Source organism: Salvia miltiorrhiza, chromosome 8, assembly GCF_028751815.1.
Source record: "Salvia miltiorrhiza cultivar Shanhuang (shh) chromosome 8, IMPLAD_Smil_shh, whole genome shotgun sequence".
In the NCBI taxonomy this organism is placed as follows: Eukaryota; Viridiplantae; Streptophyta; class Magnoliopsida; order Lamiales; family Lamiaceae; genus Salvia; species Salvia miltiorrhiza.
In genome coordinates, this window is record NC_080394.1 from 30,818,969 (window position 1) to 30,836,923 (window position 17,955).

The 17,955-nt window shown below is 36.3% G+C and overlaps 2 protein-coding genes across 4 annotated transcripts; both read right to left on the reverse strand.

Annotated features, from left to right (window-relative positions):
• Nucleotides 1–579: 579 nt before the first annotated feature.
• Nucleotides 580–5,109, reverse strand: LOC130997659 (protein REVEILLE 8-like). Of its 3 annotated transcripts, none has more exons than XM_057923062.1 (8): nucleotides 4,675–5,109; nucleotides 4,438–4,495; nucleotides 3,952–4,075; nucleotides 3,705–3,806; nucleotides 3,449–3,574; nucleotides 2,941–3,050; nucleotides 1,876–1,935; nucleotides 580–1,193 (listed from the first exon to the last, which is right to left on the reverse strand). In XM_057923062.1, the coding sequence occupies exons 1-8, from the start codon at nucleotides 4,815–4,817 to the stop codon at nucleotides 1,116–1,118; spliced, it is 801 nt and encodes a 266-aa protein (XP_057779045.1). In that variant the 5' UTR covers nucleotides 4,818–5,109; the 3' UTR covers nucleotides 580–1,115. The 3 variants fall into 3 exon arrangements, with proteins under 3 accessions (XP_057779045.1, XP_057779044.1, XP_057779042.1); XM_057923061.1 differs by having other exon boundaries at nucleotides 3,705–3,863; nucleotides 4,675–5,074; XM_057923059.1 differs by having other exon boundaries at nucleotides 580–1,935; nucleotides 3,705–3,863; nucleotides 4,675–5,016.
• A 10,379-nt stretch (nucleotides 5,110–15,488) lies between these two features.
• Nucleotides 15,489–17,037, reverse strand: LOC130998313 (uncharacterized). Its single transcript, XM_057923742.1, has 3 exons — nucleotides 16,591–17,037; nucleotides 16,318–16,481; nucleotides 15,489–16,238 (listed from the first exon to the last, which is right to left on the reverse strand). The coding sequence occupies exons 1-3, from the start codon at nucleotides 17,035–17,037 to the stop codon at nucleotides 15,611–15,613; spliced, it is 1,239 nt and encodes a 412-aa protein (XP_057779725.1). The 3' UTR covers nucleotides 15,489–15,610.
• Nucleotides 17,038–17,955: the final 918 nt, after the last annotated feature.

Here is a 17,955-nt window from a genome sequence, read left to right on the forward strand (position 1 = left end):
GCTAGGCTGCGGTATTCGGATTCGGCACTACTCTGAGAGACCACCTCCTGTTTCTTGGCAGACCATGTGATAAGATTGGATCCAAGATAAATGCAATGACCGCCGGTGGAGCGACGATCATCAGGGCAACTAGCCCAGTCCGCATCAGAGTATCCAACAAGCTGGGAAAATGATGGAGGATGAAACTGAAGTTGGAGAGAGGCTGTGCTTTTAATATACCGGAGTAAGCGTTTGCAGGCAGTCCAAGGTGTAGCAGTTGGAGCATGTAAGAACTAACTAAGCTTGTTGACACAAAAAGTAATATCGGGCCTGGTGAGTGTGAGGTATAGACGTATACTAGTTATATGAATTTTGCCAAATTTTGACAGATAAGGTGAAATTATCGGATAATTTATACATAGCTTGTGTCGATGATATTAAAAATTAGAAATAGCAATCCAGCAGCGTCGTCAGTTCAAGAGATTGCTATTCGAAGAAAAACATGACTCATAGATACATGAGTTTACCCAGTAAACACCAAGCATATAATTGATTGCAGATTTAGATGAAAAAGACATAATTAATATCCACGATTATAAGTTTGGTTGAGGCAATCATATAAACACAAAGTGCAGCACTCACCTTCGTGTTAAAATCAAGGCGCACTGTCAATACATGAAAGTTTACAGCAAGAACTGAACTACAATCTCACTTATCTACATGGGAAACTTGGAATGACACAGCACTACAGCCACTACTATGTCAAGGAATTAACCACAACAGCTGCTGCGGCACCAAAATTGGGAAAAAAAAATACAAGTTACAGGTGAGAAAGGTATCATGCTTTATACCTAAACAGATTTATACAACAGGGACAAAAAGGTGTGCTCTACATAGTGGTAGAGCAAGCACAAATCAAGTGGATGATTCTTGTCATCTCCGGTGTCATTTTGGCTGCTGCTTCTACCTTGTATATAAAGGTCTTGCTATTGGATTCTCTTGTACAGTGCCTTTGAAGAGAGAATCAGAGGACATATATATGCTTCAGTTATTGCTCGGGGTGATGATGGCGTGTGCTGCTTACTTACTTTATACGGATCAAAAATAAATCTGTCCTTTCTGAGAAGTGGTGAAGCTCATTCAGCACTGATCACAGTTCCGGGGGAAACTTGTACTTCCTTCACCTGGACATCATATGATGATAGGACCTCTTTCTGCAAACATACATGTAAACCGCTTCAGTAACCGGACATTTCGGGAATGCATGCAAGGGAACTTTATAATTTAGGCATATAATGCCTTATGTTCAAATAATAGGCCGGAACTCCAAAACTAGTGCAAAATGTAACTGGAAGAAGTGTAAAGGAATAGCAGGCTTCTATTAACAATACTTGCTTGGAAATGCAACAACAATCTAATGTTATGTGGAAACCATGGAAAATTAGATCATTGATGTGAAGACACAACAATGAGACGAGAGCAAAGGGAAACGGATGCAGATCCATGGCATGGAAAAATTAAAGAGTCACAGAATTAAAAGGTCATTGTTTGGTAAAGGAGTCAGAAACTAGTGATTTATGATTTGTCCATAAAATAGAACTTTCTCATTGGTGTTATTCTGTTCCATGAAGCCAAGGTGAAATCCGATGTTTGATCAAATCTTGTGTATCAAGTTAGACATTCCCAAGTTTGGTGGATGGGTACAAGCAAAGGTGCAAGATTACAAGTGGTCCGTCGTCGTTAGTAGTGGGATCAATCTACATATATTAATCTACAGAGGTTCTATTGCATTTACAGCGATCAATCAAACAGAAACCACACGAATGCACTTGCTGTAGGCAAGATAGAAAATTCAACACAAAATGTTGGGGCAACCAGATGAGGCAGAGCACTTACAATTGGCTCGAACTCAGGACTGGACAAATTTAAGGTCAGATTTCTCATCAATAACAAGACCTGCAAATCAATGTGAAGCAATCAATCTTTTATACATACATTTTTTCAATAAACATGATGCAAAGTGATTCTCCATCAATTGGTGCAAATCATAATACCAAATAATGAACACAAACCAAGCCTGGCTATAGCTATAAGCATCTGGGAGCAGACAACAGACCCAGCCCTCCCTCCCTCCCCACACACACCCCCACCCCGCATGAGGAAGAAAAGGAAAAATGATCTACCACATTATAAAGTTTGACAGATTACAATCTCCTTGATTATGTGAATTTTGTCACTGAGCCTGTTCTGAGGTAGAGAATTTAAATGCCTTATTACCAAAAACTAAGAAATCTATAACAAAATCAAATGTCTTGCCCTTGAAGTTGGTCAAATGAATCATATTTTCCCAAATAAAGACATTAATTGATATGAACATCCTGGTTCAAGAATGAAGTGATTCTCTTCTTTTCGTATCTATTAGTATGTCCATAATTTTACTTTGACTAGACGCTACTGTAATATCTTTACTATAGTATTGATCGTCTTCTCTTCCTATGTAAAATCACTGAAAAAGAAAAATTTAAGCTGAGTAAGGACATTTACAAGAAGGTTATTACATATCAGTGACTCAATTGAATTGGTTATGTATCTGCGTTAAATATCAAATTCATCTCAGAAAGAATACGCTGCCCATCTGTACACTTGGAAAGAATACACTCAACCAAAAGTTCAGGTTACTGAATGAGAAGGGAATGGGGAAAGGAGAACCACAGGAAACACGGCATAGTTAAAGTTTGTTTTATTTGTATATCATAGTAACATAGAATTAGTTGCACCTCTTGTTATAGGTATAGATGTCATAATTACACTTCTCAACCGTATATTTTCAGTGGTAAGTATCGTCATTTTGACATGGAATTTTATATATATTGCAAGTAGGAATACACGACCGTCTGACTTCATTATTCAAGAAGATAACTGCATCATTAGTTCACGAGAAAATGACCCATATGAGCTTACAGTTTCAAAATTAATGGGATCCATCTCCTTGAGTTTTTGCACATGATCTTTACTTTCTGGGTCAAAGACACTACCGATGAAGCCATAAACTTCAGAAAAATCTGGAATACCTGAAAAGACAAATACAAACCACAACCCATTAATCCCATATATCGATAAAACTACAGGCGGGTCATATGATACTGTATGATGCATTCATTTATCCATTTGTATGTTCACCAAATAAATATTTTTCTCTAGTATTGTATACCAAGAGCCCAAAGGTTGATTTGATTGAAAAAGGTAGCTGTACATATATGTTAGTATTAGATTCCCATATCCAAAATTTATCTAAACCTCCTATGAAGCAGTACTGACTAGAAATTTCTCACAACAAAAATAACCAACTGAAAGTGAATCGGTACTGTCCGCAACAAAGCATGAGTTGGGATAACGAAGTATAGAGGTAATTGAAACAAAACCCATGACAGCAACAAAAATCCGAAGGCCAAAAGGTCCTTAAGTTTACCATGAACAACAGAGTCTTGCTTTCCCTGATTTGGTAACTCGGAAGTTGGTGTTGTTCTTGGCGAACTTCCAAAGGCATTCATACTGCAGTTGCTAATAGTTGAAACCCCCTTTGATCCAATATCAGCTGAATCAGTAATGTTTATTTGTCATAATAAGAGCATAAAAATTCCCTTGATAAGTAAATAGCTATTTCCTTTTTTTTTTTTTTTTTTTGTTTTTGTAATCACACGCACATAAATAAATTATAGACAAACCTTCAACGCCAAGATAATTATATTCATTTTCAGATGGCATGCTTCCAGGCACCGCATTGTTCACAAGCACCGAAGCCTCTTCCCATGTCGGATATCCATGTGCTATAGAATTCACAGAAGAAGACTGATAAGCCACTGATGCTTGCAGGGGCACCAAAACTACCAAGAACAGTAATGAGAACAGGATTTCAGAAATACAAACTTCAGGCTCAGTAATACTCTCTTATCTTATCATATAGGAACCAACCATTTTTGGGTGCTTTCTGTGGATATGGATGAGAAGCTTTCCGCTTGGGACGAGGTGGAGGAACATGAGCCACTGTTCCGTTCTTCTGAACCTTCAGAAAGTACTTCTGAGCATGACTCCGAATCTGTCAAAAAAACATTTCATAATCCTTTTATGTGTGCAGAACATCAATGGAGAAAAACCCGCATAATATAATTCTCCACTAAAGCAAACAATGAGGTATAAGATTTCTTAGTTCAGATGAAGTCATGTTGAGCACCTAGAGCCCAGCCAATCAGCATTCAAACCAAAATTCTTAGATGTGTGATATCCAAAAGCTCAACCTCATACAGCAAGATGAGGCTACGAAATTCCAGAGATCTTATAAATTAATTTCAGAAAGATTACTATCTATTCTGAAATATCATAAGGATGTAACTAAATATAGAGAAGTACGGAATACAAAGAGACTGAAAATCTGCAAACTAGGGAAAACGAAATAGGCACCTGAATTACTGTCTTTGAGCCAACAAAATCTTCAATTTTCTTCCAATCACGGTCGAACCTGAATTTCACATTGGAAACAAATCACAAGCATGAACGTCGGTATATGGTGAACACGGCATGCGTTTTAGACATTAACTAATATCACTCGTACACAACCACATGCCGAAACTACTCTAACACCAAAGATGCGTAGATGACATACTAAAGCAAAATCGTGAGAGAGAGAGAGAGAGTTACAGTTGGAGTGCTTCGAGGAACTTGTCGTGCTCTTCTTCCGTCCAGCTTTCTCTGGACTTGGTAATGGTGTAGGGCTTTCGGATCTTCTTGCCGGAGGCGTCGGACAGCTGAGACTGAGGTGGAGGCGGCGGATTGGAATTCATCGTGTTTGGTGCGATTGATTATGGGTGAGATAAGCCAATCAACTTGGTAGGCGCACGATTAATCGGCTCATTGGTGGCCCCCCGTGTGAGATGAATCACATGCGCCCAGCCTTTTGGGTTCGATTATGTAGGTCCTTGATTAAAACTGCTTGAAAGTGACGACGCAGCAGGCAAGCCACATATTAAGTCGTACCCAGTTTCTCCAAACATTAAAACTTCAGTTTAATAAATCTATAGAGTTTTTGAGGTATACATTTTCCCACCATATTTTCTCTCTCCTCTTCTTATTTTTGGTTTTCATTCTTTCTAGATTTAATTTAATAAAATATTTTAACTTAATGATCCTAACAAGATCTTTAATTTAATGTAAAAATCATCAAAACAAATTTAAAACTAATAAATTATGATAAATTTAAATTTTAAAATATTTTATTTTTTTTCTCTACATTAAAATTTTAAAACTTTTTTCCCTTTCTTTCTCTTAATGTTGAACACACAGTCTTTGTTTCCTTTTCAATATTAGTTTTATATATGTTTTCTATACTTTTTTATGTTTTTTTTTTTTACATATGTTTTGAATTATGGAATTATAATTAGTACTGCAACTTAGAACAATGAGAACAATGGGATTATATTCGTTCATTTTAGTATTATTTATTTTTAAAAATAAAATTTGAAATAGTAGAATCTAAATTAATGTTAATACAAATTTGTAGATGAATAATCAATTATATATTTAAATAATAAAATTTCTTATTTGGCTTAAATTTATTTAATTTGCAATATGTCTATGAATCATTTATTTATTTATAGAAACATATTTCCTATTTTTTTATTTCAATTTAATTTTTAGTTGATATTTATATATATTGAAATAAAGATATGATTTACTTTTGCTTTTTTAATTTAAATTTTTCAGAGACATGTTAAATTTTGATACATGATCGAAATACTTGTGTGATATAATAATTATTTTACCGTTAGTTGCATATAAAATAGATTGTATACTGTAGAGGCTAAAATCTACAATTGAGGATGGCGTCTGCACGTCCGGATAGATTGAGCACTAGCAACCTGTCAACACAAGAACACGTAAGAGCCCTAGGTTGAGCACCGGAAAGGGGTGTCGACCGTAGAGCCTCCGACGCTCAAGTCGATAACGAAATAGCAAAATAGAATGACAAATGAATTGAAACAAGAGAGAAAGACAGGTTGGAATGCATGGTTATTCCAATGTGTCAGCGGCGTCGGAGGGTGGAACCGGTGATAGCGAGTTGTGATAATGGAAGGTGGGAGGCAGAGATATATGGGCCAAGTTGGCTATTTCCGACTTGAAAGAGCAATCAGCATGTTGACAGGATAGAGAGAATTCAAAAAGTAGAGAACAAGTAGGATTTTCCGTGTTATATAGAGAACATCCAGCCGCTAGGGTTTCTACAGTCTGGCCTCGTCAAAACCCTTATCTTCTAGGTTGTTGCGATTTTGACGGGATCATAAAAAATTTTCTTCTGACCGCGCCAGCTTGGTGCGAGACGTGTTTTAGGGTTTGACGACTGGGATACGTGTTTTAGGGTTTCACGGTTGGGCCTTGTAACTTCGTCAATCTAGGTTGACAACAACTCTTGGGCCGAATGTGATATATTCAGCTTGGTTGTCACTTCAAGCTTATCTATAGCTTTCTGGGCTGGATGGGCTAGTCTGTTCGACTATTTGGACTTTTCAGGGTCGCGCTAGATTGGCGAACTAACTTGTTGGACTAGTTTGATGGGCTCAGGCTGAATGAGAATTATTCAGCCTGACTGTTTAGACAAGTTGGACTTGAAGTGGGATAGTCAACCTGGGTTGGTCCAGGTTGATCTTACAATAAGTATAACTTAACTTATCGGGCTGGACCTCGTTATCGATCCAAGTTGGTTCGAAGTTTGTCGGGCTGGACTGACCGAGTTGTTTGGCTCATTGGTCCAGCTTGAAATGTTAATTAAGCTTGAGCCAAGTTGACAAATTTTGTCACGCCCCAATTCCTGAAGGAAGGCACGAATGCCGAAACGTGGCTAGGGGTTGGATTTAAGAAGCGGGGAAAGAAAGGAGATAATAATAATAATAATAATAATAATAATAATAATAATAATAATAATAATAATAATAATAATAATAATAATAATAATAATAATAATAATAATAATGGGTAACTTAATTAAGTAGCAACATATTTAATGTTAAAGTCGGAAAGTTTGGCTCAGCACGCTGGTGGTTTAGAATCAGTCTACAAATACGTGCGGCTAATTAGTCGGGCATTTAATAATTTAATAAAGCAGTAAATGATGGAGTAACCGAGTCTGGCTCGCCAAAAGGAATTGACCGACCAGCTCACTCATGAGGTTGTCATAGCACCAACATATTCATGAGGGCTTTGGTCAAGCGTCCAAGAGGGGCCGACTACATACACTCTCCATCGAACGATAAATAAATAAATGAATAAATTGTGTGCAAAGAAATAATAATATCATATGGAGTATTATATATATAATCTTTGACTAGCATTTTACATACTCAAAATATATAACATACTTTCTAATATATTAGCTATTTCAAAATATTGCGGCCAACCCGTCGTAGCTGCTTCCATCTCCACCATCTTACTAACCTGAAGAGATTGGAATGATTTGTGGGCTGAGTACTAGTGTACCCAGTGGGTCGTGTATTTTTAAAATTATCATTTTCATGTGATAGTCCATGCATATACGTGAATTATAGAAGGTTTTAAAAATAAACATTTAACTTCTCTAATCACAAAATATTTTCATTCATTTGCGCGCGCCATACCGTAGCACCACTGTTACCCTTATCCTTTTCATTCGTAGTCCCTGGGCGACCCCTGGGAAGTAATCATTCATTCATTCATTAACTAGATGGGACCCCGGGACTAACCCACGTCAGCTACACCATCTAGCCGGATTAAGGGCGAACCCAAAATCCTCCTTTCGTCTATAAGGCTCGTGGGGATCAATTCACTACCTTAAGACAGTGCGCACAACTTTTAATTGGTGTGTTAGACCCATTAAAAGCCATAATTGTTAACATAAAAGCATTAAATAGTGGGAGAACGTGAAAATATTTTATGGACATACCACGTTTCATTCAATAAGATCAGAGCTTAATATATAACTCAAACATATACTTCGGAAAATATAACCCACCTTAATCTTATGAGGCTCGTTTGTCACTTATTCGTGATTTTCCTCGAGAGTCAAGCCACTAATGACATACCACAAAATTTCTTGTGTCTTTTATCAAAAGCCTTAATATACTCTACTTTGATGACCGAAACAATACTCAAGTTCACCTATTTATACTATTCCTTAATTAGTGTCAATAGGTACGATGAGTCATACCACTAGAATAGGTATAGGTATGCTTAGTTTTTTTTTTTTACTTGGGGGAGTTGGGGAGGGAGAGTAGTGAGATTTGAATCTGGGACCTCACTGTTCACAAACATGAGATCGCACCGCTTGGTGTCCTCTTGGGGACTATAGGTATGCTTAGTTAATCACTTAATATTGCTACATATCTCTTTTTTTTTTTCCATGCATGCATTTTCCTTTGCATAATAATTTAACTATTTACTATTACATCTTATTTTAATTTATATATATATAAGGTAGGCACGTATGTCTATATATGTAATCAACCTATTTTCATTAGTTAACTATTTATATATATATAGGAAGAGGTTCTAATAAAAACCTCTGTTAAAATGAGAACTAGGAACCTAATCTTGACCTTTTAAATATTAGATCTAATGGTTAGGATTTAGTCAACAAAAGAAACTGTGCATCTATTATATTTTACTGTGCAATTAAAAAATATGCAATTTATGCAATTGAAACCAACAATGCAAAATACTCAAGCAAATCGAAATTGTGCAACTATGCAATTGAAACTGTGCATCTATGCAATCGAAATTGTGCATCTGTAGTTTAATCTCAGCCCTCTATTTTATTTAAATCAATGGTTTTAAATTGGTTCCTAGTTTTCATCTTAAGAGGGGTTTTTATATTAACCCTACCCTATATATATATATATATATATATATATATATATATATATATATAGGGTGCGGTTATAGTGAGAACCACACTTATCGTGAGAACATAAGAACCATTAAAATCAATGCATCTACTATATAAATTAATGCATTCGCTATTAAATTTAATGCATCCGAAAATAATAAATTTTTTGCTCCCTTCAGGATTCGAACCCAGGATCTGCATTCATCCACCAAGATGATGCATCCACCGTAGATCTTGATGATCGAATTGTTTAAAATGGTTCTCTGTTCTAATTTTATTTAGTGGTTCTTATTTGAACCTCTCCCTATATATATATATATATATATATATATATATATATGTTATACGCCTATACATATATATTTATTTGCATATGTACTATTACACACACGCATATATATATATATATATATATATATATATATATATATATATATATATATACATGGATATTTATTAACTAAAGCTTATTTATTAAGTATAGTTATATATATACGTACTGTTATATATACATATTTATATAAGAATTTTTTATAAGAATAGGTAATTATATATATATAATCCATAAATTCTAAATAGAGTTTTAGGTAAAATATATCTTCTAGTTAGAAAAAAAATAAAAATGACAATATAATGCAGTTGAGCTCATGTTATGAAAATGCCTAAGGGAGTATCAATGCAAATTTCTAAATATAACGAGAAGTGAGTAACGGTATATTATTCTCAAATCTAATTCATTCTAAATTTAAATAAATCCTAAATTCCTTCAAATATTCTAGAAAATAATCTAATATTATTCTTAAGAAAAATCGGGGTGCTACATTCCTCCATCCTTATAAAAATTTCGTCCTCAAAATTTGCGTACCTTGGTCATTCAACTCGGAGAACTGGGCTCATTGTTGTTTACTTCATTTTAACTATTTTCTATTGGTGCAATCTTTAACCATATGTCCCGGTCTTCCATATTTAAAGTAAACATTTGTCCCCATTCGACATTCTCCTAAGTGAGGTTTGTTACACTGGGGACACACAAGTTTTTGTCCCTGAAATCCCCACTGTTGAGGGTATTGTTGATTTTGCTGCTGCGGTTGTCGAAGTTGTTGCTGAAACTATGGTTGTTGTTGTTGTGATTGTTGTGGTGGTGGTTCTCTAAAAAATTTTCTTTTCGAATTTCCTTCTTCGAATGATTCGTCTTTCCATTTTCTCTTTTCCATATTTCCATCAAATTGTTGTATAGGTTTCTTCTCTCTTTCTTTTGGTAATAATGACCCAATGTTCAAAGCCCTTTTTAGTGATTGGGCATAGGTTAGTGTTCCTTGACTAACCAATGATATTGCAATATCAGGATGCAGTCCTTTTCTGAATTTGTCTGCTTTCTTTTCATTAGTATCCACTAGTTGTGGATAGTATCTTGACAATCGATTAAATTCACGATCATATTCTGTTACCGTATTCTTTCCCTGCCTTAAATTTTAAAACTCATTTTGGAATAAACTTTTCAAATAGCTTTTCCTTAAAGCTTTTCCAAGTCAAAGTGTCCCTTTGTGCCTGAGTCATAGTCCTTTCTACTGTCTCCCACCAGAAGTCAGCCTCATCGGTTATTTGGTATTTTGCACAAATTACCTTCTCTTTATCGTCACACCTTATATAGGCAAAAATTCTTTCTACTGTTCTAACCTATTTTTCGACGTCTACAGGATCACCTAGGCCATCAGAAGTCGGAGGGTGTTGTTTCCTGAACATATTTTCGGTATCACGAATTGGGATATGATTAACTAGTTCCTCATTCTCAGGGTTTCCGTTGTTTCTACCTCGGGTTCTAGTTGCCATCTGTCATAAAAGATATCCTTAATAAGTCTATCTATCAGCTAACACAACTAAGTCCAATGCAACACTTGGATTATTCAATGTCATCATTTCATTATATCATTTTCTTATCACTTTCTTTTGTCATAAAAGTAATCACATGTTTTCCAACCATTATGCATAGAAGAAATCATCCATGATATCGAAGCATATCTTGAATGCATAACAATATATGCATAATCCATTTCTTGTGAGAAACTCATATGAGAAACTCAAATAAAATATTCCATCAAATATTTCCCGAATAATCATTTTTGCGCGCATTTATGAATATGCAATTTAAACACATACAATTTTTAATTCATGCTTCTTATATAAATAACATACCTCAAAGGAGAGATAGCTAGCTGGGGGTTGCTGCATTTTAATAATTAATCACATATACCATAATTTATTCATTTATTGATTAATTCAAAGTCAAGAATATTACTTTGATACTAATCGGGTACCAAACTAGGAGCGTAGATCCGACAGGATCCTGCTCTGATACCACTCTGTCACGCCCAAATTCCCAAAGGAAGACACGAATGTCGAAACGTGACTAGGGGTTGGATTTAAGGAGCGGGGAAAGAAAGGAGATAATAATAATAATAATAATCATGATGACGATGACGATGACGATGACGATGACGATGATGATGATCATCATCATCATCATCATCATCATCATCATAATGATGGGTAACTTAATTAAGTAGCAACATATTTAATGTTAAAGTTGAAAAGCTTGGCTCAGCACGCTGGTGGTTTAGAACCAGTCTACAAATACGTGCGGCTAAACAGTCGGGTATTTAATAATTTAACAAAGCAGTAAATGTCACAGCCCGACCTAAGCTAGTGAATAGTTAAGTCGGGAAAAAGTGTGACTGAAAACAAAATAAGAAAATGAAAAAGAAAATAGATCTCAATAAAAATCATTAACCTGCTTAAACAATAACTTACCAAAATATTTGGTAATCATAAACAATCTTTTCGAAAACTCAAAAGCATACAACTCGCAATACATAACGACAAGTTGTCTAAGTATCAAGTGACATAATTCTGTAAGCTATTAGTTTGAAATCTTTGCAACACATCAATAAAGTAAAACGCACTAAGCGTTGCAACGGAATAGCTTAAGTGGATTACATGTATGAAGACATGGAGTCTTGAGCCTAATTTAGTACTCCCTCCGTCCGCCAAGATTATGACAATTTGCTTGGGCACGAGATTTAATAAAATTGGTGATGATTTTGATGTAGTGGAGAAAGGGTCCCACCACTTTATGAGATGAGTGGTTGAGATTGAATTTTGAGTGGTTTTTTTGTAAATAAAAAGTGTTAGTAAGGATAAAATATTAAAGAGGATGGTGGGACCATTGCCATAAAAGGAAAGTGACATAATCTTGGCGGACACCCGATATAGTAATTGTGACATAATCTTGGCGGACGGAGGGAGTACTTATATATCAAAAGCTTTGCTCTGCTGACATCCATCTGCATCATAGCTTAACCTGCACATTTAGAAAACATATGCAGGGCTGAGTACTCAAAAGCACTTAATGGTCACATGCCAAAATAACTTGAAAGCTTGCTCTTAGAGCTATATATTGAACTTGCCATTTCAAGCATCACACATGAGTTTTATTTAAATAACCTGTGCACGCCAAAACTGTAAAACTTCTATATATATCATCATAACATCATATACGTCTGTAGACAATTAACATGTATGTACCATAACTACGCATCGTGTAACCTTGTGTTGAGAAGTAGGCCTCCTTCTCAAACACAGTAATCGGCCCGAAGGCTCCCGATCACAGTGACCGGTCAACCCGCTCGATGACTCACGGTCACAACTATGTGCACAAACCCTTATTGACATCTCGCTTCAGCATAGGGCCGATATCAAACCCTTACTGACATCTCGCTTCAGCATAGGGCTGATATCGTCTATCTCTCGTAGATGGTAACATACAAGCTCATAAAATAATTTGGCAAGTCAATAACTTTAATATAACTTCATTCATATAATAACATAATTAAATAGTGCGCACGTCAAATTATGAGTTTAGAAAGCCCACCTGATACGCTTAATGAAGTAAAAGTCTGTGCTTGTTCACTTTATGTAGCCACACAAACCTTCATTATAATGAGGTTCCCAAGGTAAGATTGGATAAACAGCCAAAAAGAAATAGAAATGACATCCTATTTAAACCTTTAGTCTTTGGGAAGTTAGGATTGCATCAACTAAACTAAAATTAGCTCAATTACATCAGGAAGATATATAACTAATATTCTTTCTTAAAGGACTTTCTCTACTTGAGAAAGTTTAGTAATCAATAATCCTCAATAGGTAAATTAGAACAATAAAGCCTTAGCTCGAGTTTAGTAGTTTAAGATCTCAATTAACTACCAATCACAAGTCTAAGAAACATACACATTTGAATCATAACTTTGAAAAATCATATAAAATCAACCACTTTAAGGACAAATACGAGATTTACCTTTTTATAAAGCTATTAAAATCTATCTTTAATGGAAATTTACAAAAATGCAATATCTCAAGTGTACAAGAAATTATCTCACAAAAGGCAGAATCTGATATAGAACTTTGCTGCTTCACGCAGTACTTTTGAGGAAATTGTTTGACCTATCTAAAGGTTTCGGATTCAGTTGAAATTTTGTAGAGATCTAATACTCATAATGAAGTTATCACTGTAAAAATTTCAAGTGATTTGGACTATGGGATCATCATCAAAATCATCCCGCAAGACACTGTTCTGTTAAGTCAAAAATTGACAGCAATGTATTTAAATAAAGGATTAATGGCATGTAAATTACTAAACTATAGGCAAATTCTGGTTTAAATACCTAAATTCAAAGTGTATTAAGGAAATTTCTAAACAATTGATTTGATCTGATTTCGTAACTCCGGCCATATTGCCGGAGACTAAATGATCACATGGACCTCCGAAAAATCCTACGTGGTCACGGCGGGATTAAACCGAAACACAGTTGCTTTGTGTTTTAAAAATGTCGTCGTTTGGATTACCAAACGCAACAAGGTGTCAGCGCAACAAAAATAAGCCACATATGTACATTACCAAAAATACCCTTGTCGGAATATGGCCGAAGTTACGAAATCAGATCAAATCAATTGTTCAGGAATTTCTTTAATACACTTTGAATTTCGGTATTTAAATCAGAATTGGCCTATTGTTTAGTAATTTACATGCTATTAACCCTTAAAATAAATCTCACAGTTGAAATTTGAACTTTGAAAGATTAACTGTGAGAATTTCAAAGTTCATATCCTACCCGCGCCGCACCTAGTCAGTCAAATTCAAATAATATAAATGCCTAAATGTATTTGAAAATAATTTAATGCTTAGGGACTCATTAAAATCAAAAGCCCCAACATGAGTTTAAATTAAATAAATCATAGTCCAACTAAACAAAATTCAGCCCATTACTGAATTAAAGGCTTAGCCCATAACTGGAACCCAATTCCTTTCTCCCTAAAATTCACGTTCCATCACTATTTTCTTTTCACATTCTCTCTCAAATTCACGCTCCATCGCTCTGTTCTCTCTTTCTCTCCCTGAATCTGCAGTCGCAGCTGCCGCCTTCTTGTCCGGCGAATTCGCTGCCGGCCGCCGCCGACTCCTATCGGCGTCTCCCTCTCTGTCTTTCTCCTCTCTCTCTCTATTCTCACCCAATTTTAGAAAAGCATCTTCTTTCCCAAATCAAAATACAAAAACCCTAAAACATCTCCCTCCCTCTCAACTCCGGCGAGCAGCCGCCATGACCACAGCCGGCGTTGTCGCGCTTCCTCTCCTTCTTCTCCTCTCAACTCTCGCTCTCCCTTCCTGCCACTAACAGCCACGGCAGCAGCGTGACAACAGCAGCGCCACAACAGCAGCGCCACACTAACTGCCTCCCTCTCCGTCGGCCATCGTGGCGCAGGCGGCGCCGTCCAGCCGGCCCGGCTCCCTCTCTGTCTTTCCGGCTGTCCAGCAACCACTCACCCACTCTTTCCCCTTTTTCTTTCACTTCTTTTTATTCCTACTTTCCCTTTAATTACCCATGTAAAAGAGATAGACCATTGCAGAGTATAAAATAAAATAATTATGCTTGTGTATTTTCTTGAATCGCAGAAAATTGGGGTGCACTGACTTTGGTGATTGTTGGTTTGCTTTTATACTCCTACATAAAAGTGGATTAGAAGAAAATCTAGGAAGCACCGGTACGAATACGATACGAGATGAGTACGAAAATACGTCAATATCCCAAAAATCACAATACGAATACGTTAAAAATACGTTTTAGTTTTTTAAATTTTTTATAAATAATATTAGTATATATATATATATATATATATATAGGGTGTGGTTATAATGAGAACCACACTTATCATGAGAACATAAGAATCATTAAAATCAATGCATCTACTATATAAATTAATGCATTCGCTATTAAATTTAATGCATCTACTATATAAATTAATGCATTCGCTATTAAATTTAATGCATCCGAAAATAATAAAAATTTTGCTCCCTTCAGGATTCGAAATCAGGATCTGCATTCATCCACCAAGATGATGCATCCACCGTAGATCTTGATGATCGAATGGCTTAAAATAGTTCTCCGTTCTAATTTTATTTAGTGGTTCTTATTTGAACCTCTCCCTCTATATATATATATATATATATATATATATATATATATATATATATCATAGAAACTCATTCATAACCAAATAGAGCAAATAACTACTTAATTATTAAAACTTAGAAGTCAGTTCACAAATCCAAATAAAACACACAAATATTACTAAATAAAGTCTACTTCCAATTCAATACACACTAGCAAGCTACTAAGTCATGAAAGCTTCCTCATCCTCATCCTCTTCCCCATCTGGTATATCACCACCGCCCTCTTCAGTGAACACAACACTCTCTAACTCCGGCTCATCAAGTGATAACTCCGCAATCTCTAGATCTCCAACATCCTGAAGTGTACCAAAGTTGTCTCCTCCAATATCCCACAACTTTGTCTCTCCTTTAGAGTATTCAGGAGTTCTTCTAGATAGCAAACGAAGATTGCTATGAATGTAAACCAAATCTTCAGCACGTTGGGGAGCTAACTTGTTCCTTCTTAACGAGTGAATGAAAGAGTATGTGCTCCAATTCCTTTCGGCACATGAAGAAGATGAAGGTTGGACAAGGAGTTTCAAAGCTAACTTTTGAAGTGTCGGAGCACTTGGACCATATGTCACCCACCAACTCTTAGGGTCCAACTCGTAGCGTTGCTCAATTGAGTCAGAATCAGCAAAATCACCCGCCATGCTAGCAAAGTTAGCAAATTCCCTTATCACAATCCTCCTTTGAGCAATATCTGGAAAGTACTTCTTCAAACATTTCATTCTCTCCTTTGCAACTTCATTATCCCTATGTGGAGGGACTCGAGAGGTGTCTTCTGAAAGCCACTGATCACTATAATATCTAAGAAAGGAAAACTTTGTATTAATAAACTAATAATAAGACTAACTTAATTGTAGATAAACTAAATTACAGTTGATACCTTGGATTTAGCGAATGGGCCAAACAGTGGAGATAGGTGTTGTTTTTGTTCCATCGACTTACCAAGATGGTATGGACCACTTCATAGAAAGGAGATGAATCTTGAGCTTGGATTCTTTCATGCTTGTATATTGCAGCCTTCACTTTTTCTATCATTGTATTTTTCTATCATTGTATCCCACAAGTCGTAGACCAAGTGAAGACACGGCTTATCGGTGTCATATGCTCGAAGCATGTCATATATAGGAGCCGTAAAAGAAAGTATGTAATTAACCTTATCCCACCAAAGATCGTCTAATACTTTCATTTTCACTAAGCTTGCCTTCTCCACATCATCCTCTCGATAAGAATCCCATTGCTCACTTATCACCATGGTACTTAAGCTTCTCTTAAGAAGCTTAAGTCGCTTCAACATCACAATGATAGAAGCAAATCGAGTTGCAGCAATTGAAAGCAACTTGAGAGAGAAAAATTGATTAAAGATTGCTAACCTCATCCTATGATTCATGATGAAAATCTTGATCATACTAGCATCTGCTGCAACATCGGTGATCCAAGAACATAATGCATAAGTTTCTTGATTGTTCTCTATGTTCTTCGCAGCACATATATTTTGCAACGCTAAGTTGAGTGTGTGAACAACACACGACGTCCAAACAATGGTAGGGTACAATCCCTCCACTAGGGCTCCAGCAGCAGCACAATTCCTCGCATTATCCATGATTACTTGAACCACGTTATGGGGGCCAACTTCTTCGATGACTTCTATCATCAAATTAAAGATAAAGGTTTTATCTTTAATATCTCCTTAACAGTCAACAGCTTTCAAGAACATAGGTCCACTTTCTGTCACGGCCATGAAGTGGATCAATGGTCGTCTCTGTGAGTCACTCCATCCATCACTGACAATGCTAACTCCTTTCTCACGCCAAGTGCTTTTAATGGGTTGCAAGAGGCGCTCCACATTTGCCTTCTCTTGCTGGAGTAAGGATGTCCTCAAGAGGTTGTACCCAGGTGGCACAAATCCCGGCAAATTGTGATTGGCGGCGTAGGCGTAGCTAGCAGCGTAGTAAGGACTTCTTGCCAAATGAAATGGCAAGCCCGATGCATAAAAGAACCTTGCAATCAATGCATTCAAGGTATTGCGTCATTGAATGTTGAAAGCTTTGCCAAGAGAGGACGACGAATCATTGTCACTTCCCTTTCTCTTCTTTGACGATGACGAATCATCATGTCCCTTGTAAACATCCGACATAAATCTTGTAGCAGTAGGTGGCAATGGGATATTTTTGGGAGTGTTGACAATTTGTCTTTTCTCCTCTTCCTCTATCAGTTTACGCATCTCATCTATATCTTGTTGTGTTACTTCGGGACAAGCCTTGATCCCCCCCCACCTTGCTTCAATAAGTGTTTCACAACTCGGGTGTATGTTGTCTTCTTTTGCGTGTGGCAAAAATTACATTCCCAATTCACATCACCACTGTTGCCTCCTCCGGTATTAGATATTTTGACATATCTCCATAAAGGCTTACGTCCACGTTCGGAATTTGAACTCGAAGGTGATGGTGATGTAAGAGATGCCGATGATGAACTATTGGTGGCCATTATACTCACTGCCCAAGCAAATAAATAACAAAAT

Coding starts and splice junctions, on each gene's coding strand:
- LOC130997659 (XM_057923059.1), bottom strand. CDS start 4,817: ATGAATTCCAATCCGCCGCCTCCACCTCAGTCTCAGCTGTCCGACGCC. Junction 4,496..4,674: donor TTCCTCGAAGCACTCCAACT/GTAACTCTCTCT, acceptor TGTGAAATTCAG/GTTCGACCGTGATTGGAAGA. Junction 1,936..2,940: donor ATCCCATTAATTTTGAAACT/GTAAGCTCATAT, acceptor ATTGATTTGCAG/GTCTTGTTATTGATGAGAAA.
- LOC130998313 (XM_057923742.1), bottom strand. CDS start 17,037: ATGGATAATGCGAGGAATTGTGCTGCTGCTGGAGCCCTAGTGGAGGGA. Junction 16,482..16,590: donor ACGATCTTTGGTGGGATAAG/GTTAATTACATA, acceptor ATACAATGATAG/AAAAATACAATGATAGAAAA. Junction 16,239..16,317: donor GCCCATTCGCTAAATCCAAG/GTATCAACTGTA, acceptor TTCCTTTCTTAG/ATATTATAGTGATCAGTGGC.